This window comes from Pogoniulus pusillus, chromosome 26 (assembly GCF_015220805.1).
Source record: "Pogoniulus pusillus isolate bPogPus1 chromosome 26, bPogPus1.pri, whole genome shotgun sequence".
NCBI lineage: Eukaryota > Metazoa > Chordata > Aves > Piciformes > Lybiidae > Pogoniulus > Pogoniulus pusillus.
Window position 1 is genome coordinate 11465461 of NC_087289.1, and position 19135 is coordinate 11484595.

The 19135-nt window shown below is 50.7% G+C and overlaps 1 protein-coding gene across 1 annotated transcript; it reads left to right on the forward strand.

The window, feature by feature from the left end:
- Positions 1-651: 651 nt before the first annotated feature.
- On the forward strand, positions 652-13551 carry SLC2A2 (solute carrier family 2 member 2). Its single transcript, XM_064164730.1, has 11 exons — positions 652-772; positions 1390-1485; positions 2005-2279; positions 2787-2911; positions 4240-4355; positions 5136-5298; positions 6077-6264; positions 7439-7543; positions 9753-9854; positions 10974-11177; positions 11822-13551. Exons 1-11 carry the CDS (start codon positions 740-742, stop codon positions 12011-12013), a joined length of 1599 nt encoding a protein of 532 aa, XP_064020800.1. The 5' UTR covers positions 652-739; the 3' UTR covers positions 12014-13551.
- Positions 13552-19135: the final 5584 nt, after the last annotated feature.

Below are 19135 nucleotides of genomic sequence, written 5' to 3' on the forward strand. Positions count from 1 at the left end.
CTGTGGTGTGCCCTGGCATTACAGCTAGGTGTTGAGAGGGCTGTGTGCATGCAGCTCAGTATGTGCATGGACATAGAGAGAGAGTCCTGCCTGCATCTCTATTTACCTGTGTTTGCCTCAGTGTGTTACAGACACACACAAATGCACTTCAAAGCAGGTGCCGAGTGCTGTCTAACAAAACACTCTCAGTCGTTCTTCTAGCTTCTTTGCTACCTCTGCTGGAAAGGTTTCTTCTTGCTCATTTGGCAGGAGGGCTGTCACGGAGCAGAAGAGCCCTTCAGAGAAGCTAAGAAAGGTGCTGAACACCTCGAACCAGGCTGTAGCACCTTCCCTAGCATGTCACACTGCAGATTGGTCAACTGAGGGGCAGCCCCAAAATAGCCTTCACACTGCAGATTGGTCAACTGAGGGGCAGCCCCAAAATAGCCTTTCAGCCTGATCATTGAATCTCTTAGATCCCCTCTGTGTCTTTGCAGGTCTCTCATCATTTGATTTGTCCCCCCAAATACAGGGATTGGACTGGTGGCTGCCCTAAGCCAAGCTGTGGTCAAACAGCGTGTGGGAGGATTTGGTTTCTCATTAACTCCAGAGTTGATATAATCCCATCTCTTGGAGCACCAGCCAGTTTTGCTGCCTCCATCCCAGCCCTGCTCTCTCTTCTTCCCTGCCCAAGCTCCCGCCTCCCTCCACAGCCCCAGGACAGTGACCGCTCCTGGGAGGACAGTGGAGAAGCTGCAAGATGGACAAGAGAAACAAAATGCAAGCAGAGAAGGTAACCATGGCTAGGTGGTATTTTTGCACTAGGATTTCTGCAGGAGCTCAGCACTCGGCAGTGGCATTTACTGAGTGCCAAGACCAAAAACAACAAGGAAAAAAAATCCCTTCCCCTAATTACCTGCTCTTTGATGTCTGCACACTGAGCACAGAGGCAAAGGGGGCAAGGGACTGTTTTTCACTTCTAAGAGCACTGTCACCTCATCGGATGACTTTAACTGTGGTGGGAGGAATTAATACTTGAAACAGCAATGCTGTAAAACATCATTTTGGTCATCTTTTGCCTACCTGTTCTGCGCCTGCTGTGGGCTGGGTCTGGGGCAGTGAATGCTGCTGCTGTGCCAGGCAGAGCTCCTGCTCCCCAGGAGTACTGGGGTGAGGATGGGCAGTGCAGCAGGGACACCCCCAGCACAGATTGCTCTTGGTGGGACAATGGTGCTCTGCCCTGGGAGCCTGATCCTAACTGTCCCCAGAGACTTATCCTTTGGAGCCAGCTAAAGCACCTGAGCTGCTGCAGCAGCATCCCTGGGTAGATGATGGGGCTAGGGTGCAGCCCCCCAGGTTTGGGCAGAGCTAGAACAGCAGGATGAGACTGTTCTCTGCTTCCTCCCTCAGCACCTCACGGGAACGCTGATCCTCTCCGTCTTCACTGCAGTGTTGGGCTTCTTCCAGTATGGCTACAGTCTGGGAGTCATTAATGCCCCCCAGAAGGTAAGCAGAGTCCCCCGGAGCCAAAGCAAGGGACAAGGACTTCAGGGCGGCCAAGGCTGGTTTGTCCCTTGCAGAAGGGCTCTGAAGGGCTCTGTCCTTTCCCCAGGTGCTGTCTCTCACAGTACAAATCCCCCGTGCTAAGGCAGCGGCAGCGTAGGAGAAAGCAGCAGGGACCCCCCACTGGCGCCCCTCAGCAAAAGAAGCAGGGCTCTGCATGCCCTGGTGCGGACCCCAGCACAGTCCCTGTGCCCAGACCGAGAGACTGCACCTTGCCACAGGTGCCAAATTCAGGCACTGTGCTCACCCCACGCCCAGGAGGTGGTGTCAGACATGGGGGATGCTTTGTGCCTGCTCTTCTTGTCACTGCCTGCTGGAGGTCTGAGTTCTGGAGAGCAAATCTCACCCCTGCAGAGCCTATGATGTGAAGTTTATCCTGGGGCAGAAAGAACAGCCAAAAGGGAGGCTGGGGGATGGTTATAAATGGGGGCCGATGGCAGTTTTCCTCTCTGCCCATCACAGGTGATTGAAGCCCACTATGCACGTGTGCTGGGCATCAGCCCCCTGGACACATATGCCCCAAACACCTCTGAGGAGGTCAGTGCCAGCCCCGTCCCTGACGTGGGGCCCTGGGTGGCCACCGAAGGCACCCCCGCACCCCCGGATGACGGCGCTGAGGACCTTGCTGCCTCCTCGCACGTCCTCACCATGTACTGGTCCCTCTCCGTCTCCGTCTTTGCCATCGGGGGCATGGTCTCCTCCTTCACCGTGGGCTGGATCGGCGACCGGCTGGGCAGGTGAGAGGACCTCCTGTGCTGCCACTGGCACGCCCCAGCCCAAGCCCTTTTGCTTGGTTTCATTCCCCTCGAGCCCTCCCCTCCCTGCAGAAATACAACGTGGGTCACTTTCCCTAATGTCATGAAAACCCAAACCCCAACCCTCAAATCTCCAACCCACCACTCCAGCCGTCACAGAGAGCTGGCTTACTAAAACCCTCAACTGTACACCAGAGGCTCTATTGCAACTTATACCACTTCAGACAAGCAGCTGACAAGCAGCCTCGATGAACTTCCAAATCCCCCCCCCCCTTTTCTTTCCATTCCAAGCGGGAGAGGCATGGTGTTTGCACAGGATGTGTGATCCCCTTTGAGCTGCTCTGATTGCACCTCTCTCCCATAGTTTTTGGTGCCTATGCTCATTCATTTTTTTCCCCTGTAGTGCTGATTAAGTCACTTAATAGCTCTGAGTGTATGCTTTGGCTGAGAGAGGTGTCAGGATGAGCTCTGCTGCTGCTGCCTTTGCAGGGTGAAAGCCATGCTGGTGGTGAACGTCCTCTCCATTGCTGGGAACCTCCTCATGGGGCTGTCGAAATTTGGGCCGTCTCACATACTCATCATCGCCGGGAGAGCAGTCACAGGGCTGTACTGTGGTAAGTCCAGGCAGGGTCAGGCACTGCAAACCAGCCCCGTGGGCAGTTCTGGGTGCTCCAGGGCTGCAGCTTAGTGTTTCATATAGTTTTTGGATCATTATTTTTTAGTTCAGTAGGGGTTTTACAGGTGGAGGTTTCCCTCTTCTCCTTATATCTGTCCTTCTGCTCTGCCTTAGTGAGACCACACCTGGAGTATTGTGTCCAGTTTTGGACTTCCCAGTTCAAGAGAGGCAGGGATCTGAGAGTCCATCAGGTAGTGATAAGGATGACAGGAGAACTTGAGTATCTCCCCTACAAAGAGAGACTGAGAGCCCTGGGGCTGATTAGCCTGAAGGAGGGAAGACTGAGAGGGGATCTGATCAGTGTCTCTAAATACCTGGAGGGCAGGTGTCTAGTGGATGGGGCCAGCTCTTTTTGTTGGTTTGCAGTAATAAGAGAAGGAATAATGGATACAAACATGAACAGAGAAAGTTTCACCTCAACATGAGGAGAAACTTCCTTACAGTGAGGGTGACAGAGCCCTGGAATAGGCTGCCCAGAGAGATTGTGGAGTCTCCTTCTCTGGAGACTTTCAAACCGTCCCTGGATGCATTCCTGTGTGGACTATCCTAGGTGACCTGCTTTGGCAGGGAGGTTGGACTGGATGATCTCTGCAGGTCCCTTCCAACCTCTACTGTTCTGTAATTCTGTGATTCTTGATCCAGGATCATCCCTAGAAGCATTTGGGTTGTCTCTACCATGAAATCAGTTTATTTTATGTATCTTAGAAACGAGTGAGTCCTTCCTCTCTAAGGCTCTGACTCTGGTGGCTGTTGGAACACTGTGTCATTAGCCAAGCTGTGTAACAGGTTCCCAAGACAGCAGTGCTATCAAGCAGATAGTAGAGGAGCACTGTACAGCATGAGGATAAGATAGTGGGCAAGCAACGTGGAATTAGGTGATAATTATCTTAGAAGAACAGCTCATTATCGCTCTTACTGGTACACAAGCACAGTGCTCTGCTCCGAAGGTTCAAGGCAAGTTTTAAGAAAGCTCTTTGCTCTGTAATAACTTCTCCCAGAGGATGATCTCTGCTCCATGCTTGGAAGTGTGTGTGTGTGTGTGTGTGTGTGTTCAAGAGTAAAGGCTTCCCAGATTAGGGCTCTACACCCAGGGATATCTCAGCACCTTTGCAGAGTTGCAAGCGGCTCCCAGCCGGGCACAAGGGGCTCAGTGGGATGTGTGATGCAGCGCAGGGGCTCCATCCTCCTTTCCCATTTGGGAAGCAATTTCTGCTGGCTGCCAAGATGTGATCTAGAAGAAGTGAGACCTGCCTGTGCTTGGTGCAGGGCTCTCCTCGGGACTCGTGCCCATGTACGTCAGTGAGGTGTCTCCCACGGCCCTTCGAGGAGCGCTGGGGACGTTGCACCAGCTTGCTATCGTCACAGGCATCCTCATCAGCCAGGTAAGGAGGAAAGTGCACGACTCCAGACCGAGCAGTTCAGAGATACCTCAGTGATACGCTGCGGCGTCACTCCCCATGCCACCCCAAAACTGAAGAGGAGTCCAAAGCCATCCTCTCTGATGAGCTTAAACTCCCACCTTGAGGCAGAGGTGTCTTACAAAGATGACTTCTCATTAAATTGAAAAGTCCTTCTGCAAACAATTTGTCCCCTCCCCTGCCGAGCTTTTGTAAACATCTCCTCGGAGTGAGGCTGAATCCTAACATAAGATGCCTGATATTCAGATGCTCAAAAATGGCTTCATCAGATGAGCAGGGAGCTCAAGGTTCCTGTCAGCACTGCCTACCCTGGCAGGAGGCCCAGCTGCCTGAGAGGCTGGCACGTAAATGTTCCAAGAACCAACATGTCCAGAAAAGCTTAACCACAAAATTCATCAGTTGATTTAGCCAAAGATTATGGATAGACCATGGTGGGGGGGAAGCACCATAACAAAGGTCCTGCTGGCCTCACAGGCTGTGGGAATGCAAGAAAAAATTGCTTTGCAGAGGGCTGTTCCACAGCACCTGCAAGCCAAAGTCTTGCTCCTGACATTCTACACCACCTGCTCACTGCATCTTTCTAAGTGTGCATCCTAACTACAGAAATCAATTTGTTAGGACTGGGAATTGGTGTTTGCTTCTGGTTTTCCTCCAGGCTGTCACTTCAAAATGCTATCCTGGTCAGCTCCTTTCTTTTTCCCAGGGTCCAAAATGACCCATTCACACATACTTCAATTATTCCAGGTCCTTGGACTAGATTTTCTTCTGGGCAACGATGAGATGTGGCCCCTACTCCTGGGTCTGTCTGGTGTGGCTGCCCTCCTGCAGTTCTTCCTGCTCCTCCTGTGCCCTGAGAGCCCTCGATACCTTTACATCAAACTGGGGAAGGTGGAGGAAGCAAAAAAAAGTAAGACACACACATTTTGGGCTCCTCTGGAGTTGCTTTTACACTGTACACGGTGTTAAAGACAGAAGGGAAAGCCTGGCTGGAGGCTCACACCCTAGCTGGCTATAGCTGCTCCATTCCACACAGCACATTTGCAGGTGGGATTTTGGACACTTGCATACAGTGACTGACTGAGGCACACTGGCTTCTGTGTTGCTGTGGGTGGTGTGAGCCTCAGCACGTCACTCCTTTCCATTACAGAGCTCACATCTAGCAGATGCCACCCCTAAAAACCTCATTCAGCTGGAAGGGATTTCAACCAGGTGTAAAAATGACATCTTCTGGGGAACAGCTGACGTCTCACTGCTGTTTGCAACTACACAGCAAATCCACAGTGGTTACTGCAACCACTTATGCATCTTCCAGCGTGGTTCCAGCCATGCATGCAAGCAGTAGGAGCAGTCAATCATAGGACACAGCTGAAACTAAGAAGCTCTGAGGTGCTGAAATATAAATTACCTTTGGACCAGAAACCATTTAGACATATTTGCATGAGACACATTTACAGAAGGGTAGAGCTCGAGTGTGGCTTCTCAGAGCTTTCACAGATCTAATATGCTGCTGCTCCTTGCCAAGCAGACACATTGTGGGGACTTGGTGTGCCACAGGATTCCTCAGACCAAGAGGATGCTCCTGTCCATGTGGTTGGCTTCTCCTGCCTTTCAGCTAGAGGGATTCTTGTCCTTACTCCACCCCTTATCTACCACTGAAAATAAAACATCGGTCTTCTTTGCTTAAGGTTTGAAAAGGCTCAGAGGAAACTGCGACCCAATGAAAGAGATTGCTGAGATGGAAAAGGAAAAGCAGGAAGCTGCCAGTGAGAAGAAAGTCTCCATAAAGCAGCTCTTCACCTCTTCAAAGTACAGGCAGGCTGTCATCGTGGCCCTGATGGTGCAGATATCTCAGCAGTTCTCAGGAATCAACGCGGTGAGTCTCCCCAAAACACTGCCCTGTAGAAATTCACGCTGAGCAAGGAAAGGTAGTGCTGGCTCTGCACAAGCCATGCTGGGGTGAAGAAAAACCTTCTCTGTGGCTTCAGTAGGTTTTGTGGTGACCATCACCAGCACTGACAGGCCTCACTGTCAAGCCAGGCTGTGGGAGGACAGGAGGACAGGTGGGTGTGAGGGAGTTCAGCATGAAACCAGGTGACAAGGCAGAGCAATGCTGAGCTCCCCTGTGATCCTACTCATACCTGAGTTCATCAGCAGTGTGCTCACTAATGACCACCTGCTCACCCTAGGAACCACACAGTCACTGTCTTCCAGCTATTTTTAGCTAAACAGGTTTTGCAGCATCTCCTGGGATAGCAGAAATCACCATTCTATGCCTAAAAGCATGGAGCCTCCTTCTCAAACCCAGCTAAGACTCACATCTTTGAATTCTGGTGGCAACTTTACAAAGGCTGAGGCTCTATCTCACAAGCTTTCAAAACTCTAAGAGCATTTCCACATCAAGCAGCGTAACAGCATGCAGGGGTACCAAGTCTCAAGGGGCTGAGCTGGGGCTGAACACCCCACAGAGCTGAGCTGCCTTGGTTTGAGGCCATTTCCAGTCCCATACACCAGCCACAGGGTCAGCCACCCACCTGCCTCCTGCCCTTGTCTTCCACCAGCTGGGAATCACCTTATTCTTGGAGAAAGGCAGAAAACTGAGTCATTCCAATGTAGTGAGAGTCATTTTAAAAGGTATTTGTCTCCAGTGCCCCAGTGCTGGTGATGTGGCTCTCTTCAGTGCCCCAGTGCTGGTGATCTGGCTGTCTGGCTGTCTCCAGTGCTCCAGTGCTGGTGATGTGGCTCTCTCCAGTGCCCCAGTGCTGGTGATCTGGCTCCCAAGATTGAACATGGGACTGCACTGCAGAAAGCAGCTTTAAACGTGCAAATACAGCAGCTCAGGAGGAGAATTTCAATGGGAATGTTGAACTCCCTCAGGCTCCTCTGACAGTTTCAGCTGTAATTATTATAACAAGCCATTAAAAGTGGAAAAACTAATCACAATTAAATTACTTCACACCTCAGCCAAGCAAGCACAACTCTTCCCTCAAGAGAACAAAAAGTTTCCCCAGCCCTGTTGCCTAATCCTTCATCCTAATGTATTTTGATAGATCTTTTACTACTCCACAAGCATTTTCGAGAGAGCTGGGGTCGACCAACCAGTTTACGCAACCATTGGCGTTGGAGTGGTGAACACAGTCTTCACTGTTATCTCTGTGAGTAAATACCTCTACTCTAAGAACACATAAGCTACAACGTGGGTTGGAAACACGATTTTATGCTGCAGTTGTGGCTGGGATTTGCAGTTTTGCAGGGCTGTCCCCTGTGCACCTTACAGGAAAAATCATTCCCTGGCCAAGTCTTGTTTAAAAAGAAACCCCAAGCCTTGAGACACAGCACTGCTGGATGTCTCACGAGTGACAGCTGCAGCAGCTTTGGGAGCTCAGCTTTTCTCCCCCCATCAAATACAAGTTGCCTTTTGAGACTCCAATTCTGCAGGTGAAGCAGGCAGGGGGTTGGGCTTGTGATGGGGAAGGCAGCAGCTCACAATTTCCCTCTTAGCTGTTATCTTTCTGTATCACAGAATCATAGCATCGCAGAATTGTCAAGGCTGGAAGGGATCTCAAGTTCCAATCCCTCTGCCATAGGCAAGGACACCTCACAACAGATCAGGTTGCTCAGAGCCTCATCCAGCCTGACCTTAAAGACCTCCAGTGTCTTTCCTTGGGTCCTTTTCCCCAGGGTCCTTCCACCACCTCTCTGGGCAATCTGTTTCAGCATCTCACCACTCTCACAGTGAAGAACTTCTTCCTAACATCCAATCTGAATCTACCTACTTCTAGTTTGGATCCATTCCCTCCAGGCCTATCACTACCTGACATCCTAAACAGTCCCTCAGCAGCTTTCCCGTAGGCCCCCTTCAGACACTGTAAGGCCACAGTAAGATGTCCTTGGAGCCTTCTCTTCTCCAGACTGAGCAGCCCCAACTCTCTCAGTCTGTCTCCATAGGAGAGGAGCTTCAGCCCTTCTGTATGCATATAGCACCTGCACCAGTGACAGCCAAAGGCTGTTCCACACTAATAAAAGCGTCCCAGCAGCTCTCCTCATAGTACCAGTGCAGGGCTCAGCAGCAGTAAAAGGCAGGTTCTCTTCCTTTGCCTCTCTCCTGAGAGCATGAACCCAAGTCCTATCAGCAGGCAGTTGTTGTTTTAATGTGTCATTAACAGAAGATCAGGAAATGCCAAGTGCATTCCCATCACATCTCTAGAGGGGTTTAAGGACTAGCTGCAGGGTAGAAATACACAGCTCCAGGAGATCTTTTTCCAGGAGGCCTTGGGGTGAACCTGCTGCTAAGGAAGTCCATCACAGGTCCCATACAGAGGAGAATACAGGAGGTTTACTGTCAAAAGAGGCACGGAGGCATGCAGCTGGAACAGGTCTTTCTAAGGCTTGGAGTCTCCTGCAGTTTCATCTCCACCCTGGAGCTGTGCTGCTTGCAGCCTGGGCCATTTGCCCTTTGCTTATTTTGGCCATAAGCACTTAAAAATTACCTACTTTTGTCAATAAATGACAGACTTTGATCAAAAGGCAGCAGCACTGGCAGGCAGATGGACCTTGGCAAGGGGAGAAGGGAGCACAGAGGCCTGCCCTGTGCAAGCAACTGCCTGAGTTGGCAGCATGAACTGCCTCCAGCAAGAGATGGTCTCTTGGAAGCATAAATCCCTTGCTGCAGTGACAGCAAAAGCTGTTCCTATAGCCAAGAGTGTCCCTTCAAGCAGAGAGGGGAGGAGCAGGCTGCCTCCAAAGTTAGTGCACAGTATCTGAGGGCAGACTGGATGTGCTGTCCTCAGGAGTTACCTACTTCTCCCCACTGGGTACAGTGACTGGCACAGAAAGATGTTGAAAGTTGGGTGAGATGACTGGAGTCCACCAAAAGGAGTGGAGAAAGAACAAGCTAGACCTCATGGCTGCCAGAGAAGCAAACCTGGAAGAACAATCCTGATTCCAGGTGCTTCACAACTGTCCCTGTCCTAGGACAGGTAAGGTGCAGTGACCTGTGATGTGATGTGAATCCTGATACATTTTGAAGGCTGCTTCCAAACTACTGCAAACCTGCTAAGTTTATTCCTACTGAAAAACAAAAACAGAGAGAGGAAAATGTCCATGGTCAGCAATGCATTCACAGGAGCAGTGGGAATGCCTGGCAGTACATGAGCCCTGAGTATATGACCCTTGGCAGGGTGGCTGCTCGGTCTGCCTCCCCAGCATCTGCTGGCAGAGCTTCTCACACTTGGAAACCACAAGAGCCAGAAAAGCAGGAGTGAGTTGTGTTAGAAGTAGCAGGTTGCTCACTGCTAATGCACCTGATTGAAGCTCCTGAGAGCAGCAGTGTTGGAGACTGAGCTGCTGCATGTATTTCCACAGGTCTTTCTGGTGGAGAAGGCAGGCAGGCGATCCCTGTTCATGGCTGGCTTGATGGGGATGCTGATAAGTGCCGTGGCCATGACGGTTGGACTTGTGCTTCTGGTAAGGATTTCTCTCCATCTTTACTCCATGACTTGCAAACCGCCTTTTACAGTGAATGTTCTGCATTTTAATCTCTAAGAAGTTCAAAAAAACATTTATTTTGAGAGACAGTTCAAAGTGGCCATAGCTGGAGCCATCTCTGTTTACAGCAGTGCCTGAAGACACTGTGCCCTTATGGCCCCGGAGATACCCCAGAGCTGCTAGAAAGGACACGTGTCACCCCCACCCTAAGCCCACCAACAAACTCAGCTCCTTAGCAACTGTGCTGTTCTCATGGCCTAATCCTATGCCTGCTAAGAAAACCCAGGATATGCCTCCATGAGCCCTAAACCCTCAACTTGCATCCCCCTGGCCTGGTACATGGATACCTGACTAGCATGTGTCACTGAAAAAAAAAAAAAGGACCAATTGTTCCTCCTGACACCCAGGAGAGGGGGCAGGCTGTGAGACGTGGGGCAAAACAGGCAGAGGATGTAGAATCACAGAATGCTCTGGGCTGGAAGGGACCTCCACAGATCATCCAGTCCAACCCCTTCTGCAGTCAGCAGGGGCATCCTCAACTAGAGCAGGTTGCCCAGAGCCCTCTTGAGCCTCACCTTGAACATCTCCACGGATGGGGTCTCAACCACCTCCCTGGGCAACCTGTTCCAGTATTCCACTACCATCATGATGAAGAACTCATTCCTAACATCCAATCTGAATCTACCACTACATGCCTTTGTAAACGGTCTGTAGCCGGACCCCATCAAACTCAGCTCAAACCACTGGTGCAAACCCTTGACAAGATGTAAAACCAATTAAGGGAGGGGCATCCTTCACTGGACACTTTGGTCATTAACAGCAGCACCATTTTGCCTCTTCTTGGCCATGCTGCAGGCAAGGAGAGGGCTCAAAGTTACAGCTGAGCTGATAGCTGTGAGCTCCCAAGCCCCTCTGCACGAGGCAATGCTGGCACCACACACCCAGCCAACACCAAGCAAGAGGGTTTGGAGCTTTAACTATTCCTGTCCAGTCCCCATCTGCCTGAACAGAAAGAAACCTCTGAAAAGATGCCTAATTAAAGTAATAATGATCATTAACGAGAGCTGGGACTGTAACAGTGAGCGCACCCTCTTGCAGAGCCAGTTTGCCTGGATGAGCTACGTCAGCATGGTCGCCATCTTCCTCTTCGTCATCTTCTTTGAAGTGGGGCCGGGGCCCATCCCCTGGTTTATCGTGGCCGAGCTGTTCAGCCAAGGCCCGCGCCCTGCCGCCATCGCCGTCGCTGGCTTCTGCAACTGGGCCTGCAACTTCATCGTGGGAATGTGCTTCCAGTACATAGCGGTAAGCAGCTCCTCTGACACCAAACGGCAGCCCACTGGGACGCGCGTGTGCCTCGTGCGCCTCCGCCGGGGCACCTCAGACACCTGAGGAAGGAACCACAGAATCAGAGAAGGGTCTGGGTTGGAAGTGACCTCCAAAGGTCATTCAGCCCAAGCCCACCCACAGCCAGCAACTAGAACAGGCTTCCCAGAGCTCTTTTGAGCCTCACTTTGAATACCTCCAGGGGTGAGGCCCCAACCACCTCCCTGGACAACCTGTTCCAGTGTTTCACTAACCTCATAGTAGAGAACCTGTTCCTAACATCCAGTCTAAATCTGCTCTTCTCTAGTTTGAAGCCGTTGCCCTCATCTTGTCAGTGCAGGCCTTTGCAAACAGTTTCTCTCCATCCTTCTTGTAGCCCTCTTCAGGCACTGGAAGACTGCTATTAGGTCTCCCTGCAGCCTCCTTTTCTCCAAGCTAAACAACCCCAGCTCCCTCAACCTGTTCTTGTAGCAGAGATGCTCCATCCCCTGGTCATTTTCGTGGCCCTCCTCTGGACCTGCTCCATCAGGTCCATGTCCTTCCTACACTGAGGGCTCCAGACCTGGAAAGAGAAGTTACCCCTGCAGTGCTGATGTCCCCTGTTGTCACTTCTCCCACTGCAGGATCTGTGTGGGCCATATGTCTTCGCGATCTTCGCAGCTCTGCTTCTGGTCTTCTTCCTCTTTGCATACTTCAAAGTCCCGGAGACAAAAGGGAAGTCCTTTGAGGAGATTGCAGCTGTGTTCCGCCGCAAGAAGCTCCCAGCCAAAACCATGACTGAGCTGGAAGACCTGCGGCACAGCGAGCAGGCATAGACATCACCACTCACCCAGGAAGGAGAGGCTGAGCCACAAGAACGTTGGACAAAAGTCTCATTTCACTAAAACATTCAGCTGGCAGACCAGGAGGACGCATCCATCAGATGCCTTCTGGCTGCTGCAACTCACACCTGAGCCACAGGTGCTAACCTGGTGGTTTGCTCTGAAATACTCGGCACAAGTGGGCTGTGGGAAGAGCCAGGGAAAGGATGGCAGAAATGCGTTATGCCTGTGTTTCCGTGGCCCACTGCAGGAGCCTGATGGCACAATCACCTTACCTAACTGGCACAGCAGAGTCGTCACTCAGCTGGAATGATGGAAAGAGGGACTAGCTGGTGCTGTAGCCTCATGTTTTCACCTTTCTTCCCCATGCTTACTTCTTCCCTCTCCTGAGTGATCTGACACTCGAGAAACCAGCTGCTAGCACAGCTGTGCCAGCAGCATGGCAGTGATCACCCAAGGAAGGAAAGGAAGGAAAACAGACTGGGCAAACTGCTCCTTACTCTTGCCTTTGCAGAGGGAGAAGGTGGATCCCACCTGAATCAGTTGGGACGTGTCTCGCTTGCTTTGCTAGGCATGCATTATGGAAATGCTGTCCAATCTCATAAGGACTTCTCAACTCACAACATTTTTAAGAGAACCTCAAAAACTGTGACTGGGCTGATGTGCATTTTTTCCTCTTTTGTTTTGTTTTGTCTGGTGAATAGCCAGACTATTTATCTCCTCCCTCCCTTATCCCTGCTGCAGCACAAGACACGGCACATCACTGACCACACAATGGGCCTGAGCATTCCTGGCCCCCAGGACAGGAGACTCAAATCCCATGGTGTGACCATCACCAAGTCTGCTCCTTCCCCAGCCTTCTTTTTGTACAGTGCTCAGACTCACAAGCTCTAGCTTCAGCTGAGGCCTGGGCTCTCCATACCATAGCAATTCATGACAACCCACCCAAAGGGGACCTGGGTTAACTGGAAGATGCCCCTCTCATCCAACTCCCACTTTGCACCACTCACAGGTGTTTCAGCCAAGATCAGGAAGCCTGACCTGGACCAGGAGGCCTGATGCTGCAAGCAGGAGGCTGTCTTGTTCCCATAGCCTTGTTTGTGCTCATTCTGCCTCTTTATGATGTACTTTTATGTGACAAAATCAATCTGCAAAGATTTGTCTTTTTTTTTTTTTTTTTTGAGGGGGGAGATGTGTTGAAATAATTGTAAAACCCTGCTTGATTTTTACTATTTCTATGTTCCTGGTTGTGATGGCAGGCTACTTTCTACCAACTTGCTCAGGATAGAAGCCCATTATTTATTTAGAGATGAAAGCCCAGCATTGCTAGGTCTCTGTGAGCTCATCATGTCTGCCAGGGAAACAGTGACCATAATGTAACCAGAGGATGAAACACAACGAAAAGCATGAGAATACACAGGCCAAGAAGGGTCACAGGCTGCTGCTGTTGGGTCGTTGTTGTTCCTTTCCATGTGCCTGGACTTGTTTCCTTTGTAGACTTTACTCTCTTGGTATTAAAACTCTAAAGCAAACTCTGATCCCTTCCAAGTGACTGGAGGTGTAGCCACGAGTTCCACTGGGACAAGTGTTTGGTCCCCATATATATACTGAAGCAGCAAGATTGCACCAAAGGCTTTCCTGGAGTGACTGCTGGGATTTAACCAGAGGAGAACTGGGTCAGTGCTGTCATGTTCTAGAGCAGGGAGGGACCTGGGACTGGCACACAGTATGCAAGGTGTATGGAACCAGGGGCCAGACTGCAGGGAAAGGAGCAGCAAAGCTCTGTGTCAAACTGTCAGAGTGTTGCCAGCGAGTTTCCCCAGGTGAGGTTAGCTGGCTCAGAAGTTCCCCAGCAGTTAGTTAAATACTGTAATGGATTGTCTGAACATAAAAAAACATTAGGTAGGGGGGAAGAGACGGATTCTTGCTTTCAGCAATGTTATCTATGTCTGTTACATAAAAGTGACAAAGCACAACATCTACAGCATGTGTTGGGTTGTGCTGTTCTTTTTTCCCTCTGCATTTCTCAGACATATGTCCAATTCCAGGTGGAAGGTACTTCCCTGTCAGGGCGTATTTGCCTCATAAGTGATAAGTGCCTTTGAAATGGATGGTTCAGAGGTGAGACTGTTGGCTGGAGTTGTGCCAGCTGTCCCCACTGCCCGCCTCTGATTCCACAGACACTGGTGAAGCTTAAACGTGGTGCTGAGGAACCTTTAGATACCACAGGCAGGAGGAGCACTCAGGAAGATCTGGACTTGTTCTGAGGCAGAGCCAGGCTGAGTCCAGGAATGGAAGGATGGGCCAGCAGAGGCAGGGTGGCAGGCAGAGAGTTGGCACTAGGGTCCTGGATGTCTCTGCACAGTCGCTGTGATCAGGCCAGTCTGCACCCGCAGAACAGCTTGGGCTATGGGCACACAACGGCCTTACAGATGGCTTAACATGAGACAGGTGCCGGGAACTGCTTCACTAAACTTCTGCTAAGCTTCGTGCTAATGCCCCAGGGGCACTGTCGGCAACTCAGTAGCCAGGGTGTCGTTTATTCAGCAAGAGTGCGCAGCCAGCCATTGCTGTCCCGTGTGATGCCAGGTGAACGATCAGAGCGCTTGGTCCAGCCACCGCAGCGCAGCACACACCAGCTCCGCAAAGCCCAAGCGTCAGCACTGCCCACAGCCACCTCCTTCAGCTGCCCGGGACATCCGCCTGGGGATCCAGAGGCACTTGAGTAGAATGACTCTGTGAAAACCTGTGTGTTTAATCAGTCTTTCTCTCCTCGCTTCGTCCCACACCCCTAAGAAGCCCTTGGCTGAGCTGCAGTAAGCCCAGGAAGTTTGAAGCAGATCTCTCTGAGCTACCAAGCCTCACATGCCAAGAATTCATTCATTCTTTTCGCAGTCTGCTGCCAGCAGGACTCACCCTGCACTCACTCTGTGCTGAGCTTGCAGCTGCCTGGAAGGGAAGTCAGTCTCACTCATGGACCCTCTCTGACCTTTTTCAGCCACAAGTGGACAATGTGCTTTCATGAAGTTTGCTATTCTCCCTTCATTTATTTCAGTATTCCCCCGCAGGTGCTCATTGCAGGAGGCTTCAAATCACTTCTGCTCCTGGTTGCTGGGGCGGGGGGGGGGGGGGGGGGGGGGGGGGGGGGTTGGGGGGGCGCTGAAGCCTGGGACAGGAGGTGCAGAGTGCTGCTGAAGGCTGCAGCAATCCATGTCCTCATGAGAATTCTGAACACCCCAGCCCAAGAACAACAAAGAACTATTGGAGAGGGTCCAGCAAAGGGCCACTAAGACCATCAGGGGACTGGAATATCTGTCATAGGATAGATGGGAGAGGTGGGTCTGTTTAGCTTGGAGAAGAGGAGGCTGAGGGGGATCTTACTAATGCTTCCAAACGTCTAGAGGGGTGGGTAGGTATCAGGAAGATGGGGCCAGACTCTTCTCAGTGGTCCCCAGTCACAGAACAAAAAAAAATGATGGTCATAAAGTTGAACAGAGGAAGTTCCATCTATGCATGAGGAGGAACTTCCTTCCCTCGAGGGTGCCAGAGCTGCCCAGAGAGGTGGTGGAATCTTCATCTCTGGAGATTGTCAAGGCCTGCCTCAATGTCTTCCTATGTAATCTGCTTTAGGTGCTCTTGCTTTGGTGAACCTCCTCAGAGGTCCCTTCCAAGCCCTGCCGTTCTGTGAGTCTGTGTGACTCTGTGGTCTGCTAGGCGCTTGTACCGTGTGTGATGATGCAGGCAGAGCAGCTGGCTGAATCTGCAGACATGTTTACCTCTGTCTTGTCACACCAGGCTGGTAATTAGCACTGTACACTTTATCTGTCCTTGCAGCACACGAGGTCCAGCCCAGACTTGTTCTTGGAGACGCAGCTGGTTGAATCATTATTTTTATCTCTCGGTGTAACAGTTTTACCAAGTTGCTAATCATTAAGAAAATGTAAAAGACTGACTCATACTTATTAGCTAAATGATCGTTGCACTTTAGTTAAGGTGCGAGATGTGCTCTCCTACCGAGGTTAGCTAATAATGCAGCATAATTAATAACCCCCGGGAAAGCATCCTGTCAGCAGCAGCTCGGGCAGTGCTTTCCTAATGCGCTGAGATGACAGCCATTAAGACTTTTCTCTTCTGCCAGACAAATGGATAACGGGATCTGGTTTCCCCACTCTCCAGGTGTAATTTTAAAATTAGTTTGACTTCCCTAATCCAATAAACTCGGGACATGTGGCCCCATTAACACTTTCCACACTCATTTATCACAGGTTTTTCTGCCTGGCTTCAACTTGTTGTTCATCACCGAGAAGCGCAGCGCTCCACCCCCTCCCCAAGGCAAACAGCTGATGAGGAGGAAGCTGAACCAAGTACTCCACAGGCAGGAGCCAAGTCTTTGAGGTGCAATGGTGCACTTGGTGAGGTGCTCAACGTCCTCATCCTTCAGTGAAATCTGAGCTGAGGAATTACAAGTCAGGACAAGTGGGTCTGGATGCAGCACACGGAACCATGTCAGCACGAGATCTGATTTAAGGAAACTGAGCCCGGACTCAAGTGCCTCACTACATCCTGAAGCAACCCTGGGAAATGTTATGCGGAGACACAAGTGGAATAGCTAAGATGGAAGAGAAGGAAACTCCTGCCCTCCAGCACGGTGACAAATCCTGGCTGTAGATCAGCGGTCCTGAAATTTTACAGGTTGTAGGAACAACTGCAGAGCCGTGGCTTGTGTGGTGCCCTGTGGGCTTTGCCTCCCTGTACTCTGTTCAGGAGAGAACGTGGCTCCTGTGACCATGGCACATCCTGGGTGGGATGTCACTTTACTAGCGCTGAGGCAGCCCCAGGAGGAGGGAGAAGCCAGAGTTACTACCTGTTTTCCCTCTTCCTAGTGGGAGTTGCACTTGGCTCCCTCTAGCTCGATGTCTCTGCACTGTCACCATTTGCCTCTGATGCCCAGTGTGTGCAGCCCTCACCCAACCACCTTGTCCAGTTGGGAGTAATTGCAGGTAGGAGCTCAGAGGGCCTGCCGAGCATGGCACTGTCCTGTGGAGGTGGGGGTCATCAGTCCCCAGCCTCTCCCACGTCCATGTCCCGTGCTCCAGGCTGCGCCCACAGGTCAGTGTGAACTCTTACCCCAGCAGTCAGGACACGCTGGTGAGATCCCAGGTAAAACAGCTGAAACAGAAGCCCTCGTTCAGGCCATAACAGGGCTGTTTATACCGCATTGTGCATGGTTTGTTAGTTCTAACCTCCTGACCTGAACCAAGTCTTGGTGAATGAGCTGCTCTATGCTTTCCTGACTGGCTGTCTCTTGGCTAGCATGGAAGCCTTTCCTCCAGCACCCTCTTCTGTCCTCCAGGCACCCAGACCACCACCTCTGGTTGTCCCGGGACACAGCTGCCCTCTTTGATGTTCCACAGAGAGATCTGTCACAGAAAGTGCACCAGTGAGGTGCCAGACAAGTGGCTGGAGCACGGAGGAAACATAAATTAGGCTGCACCCATGGTGTGAACACCATCTCCTGTGTTCTGGGGGGTATGCTGGAAACAAGGTGGGATGTTTACCCCAGCACTGGCTGAAACCTGTCCTTTTGAGTCTAGGCTTTAATAAGGGTACCAGGCACATCACCAGAACATAAGTGAGAACAGACACCACTCAGATCACTTCAAACTTCCCAAGAGTTATCTAATTCCTGACCATTTCTGCAGTGCAGTTTATACAATACCTGGGAAGGAGAAGAAGGAGAAGCAGAGAGAGTCTTCTCTGCAAACATTCAAGGCCAGTTCGGATGAGACTTCGAGCAACCTGGTCCAGCAGAAGATGTCCCTGCCCACAGCAGGGGGGCTGGAATTACTTGATCCTGAAGTTTCCTTCCAACCCAAACTATTCTGTGATTCAAAGGCTGATACCATAGTGAGTATGCTCAAAAGAAAAGGGGGGTGTGTGTGTGTGTGATCCAGCCATGCCACACAGGAAAGGAAATAAGAATTAAATGTGAATTAAATGTGAAAATCTCTGACACAGAATTGCTGCTGTTGTATAGAAAAGTGAGATAATCACATAAGTACTATCAAGGAACACAGTTTAGAAAATACATGTTGATCCAGGCAAAGGAATGATGCCTGCAAGCCATGACTGATGGAGCTGATTTCCAAAATTTTATTGAATCTCAAATAAAAGGCTGCCTTGGGGTGTTTGTTTTGTGTCTCTAAAGCACATACTATCTACTGCAGCACTTGCTTTGGTCCAGAAGATCGCTCAAGATGTCCAAAATGAATCTGTTAATTGCAGAAGATCAACCACATTTATAATTGGATTGGTGAGGGTGGTGGTGGTGGGGAAATTCAGTAGCTTGCTTCAGTTTGGGTTCAGAGCCCTTGGTAGCTTGCTCACAAGTTATTTTATTAGAAAAATAAAAGCCCTAGAACAAGTACAACTGATCATATGCTTGCAGGTAAACAAAGACACATTGCACATGTGAAAACACTTAGCAATGCCTCAGACTCTGCTTATCAACTGTCGCAGGAGAAAAAAGGGCAGGTCCCCAGGGTAAAGCCTATCATCTGTAGAGCGGGCTGGGAGAGGCTGCAGCCATCAAAACCCCCAGTAACACAAGCCAGCCTCCACCTCAAGCTGCTGGAGCATTATAAAGAGGTCTCATGTAAAGGAAAGGCAAACCTATCTCCATGGGCACATGTGGCAGGACTGGGATCTCTGTAACCACGGGTGGGGCTGCAGGCGAACAGGTCACGTAGATTAACACTAATTAAAGCAAGCATGCTGTGGTGAAACATTTTTCAACGTGATGGTAAAGGTGACTTTACGTGGCATTAGAACACGGATGACAGACTCAGGATCTCAAGGCAAAAGGCACAATGGCATCGTGGCTTGGATTAAAAATGCTGTGGCAAGCAGGAGCAGGGAGGTGGTGATTGTCCCCTTGTGCTCAGCTTTGGTGAGGCCACACCTCGAGTATTGTGTTTAGTTTTGAGCACTGCAATACAAAGAGATGCAAAGGTGCTGGGAGAAGGTCCAGAGGAGGGCAACGAAACTGGGGAAGGGTCTGGAGAATAAATTTTACGAGGACCAACTGAGGGAGCTGGGGATGGTTACTGTGAGGAA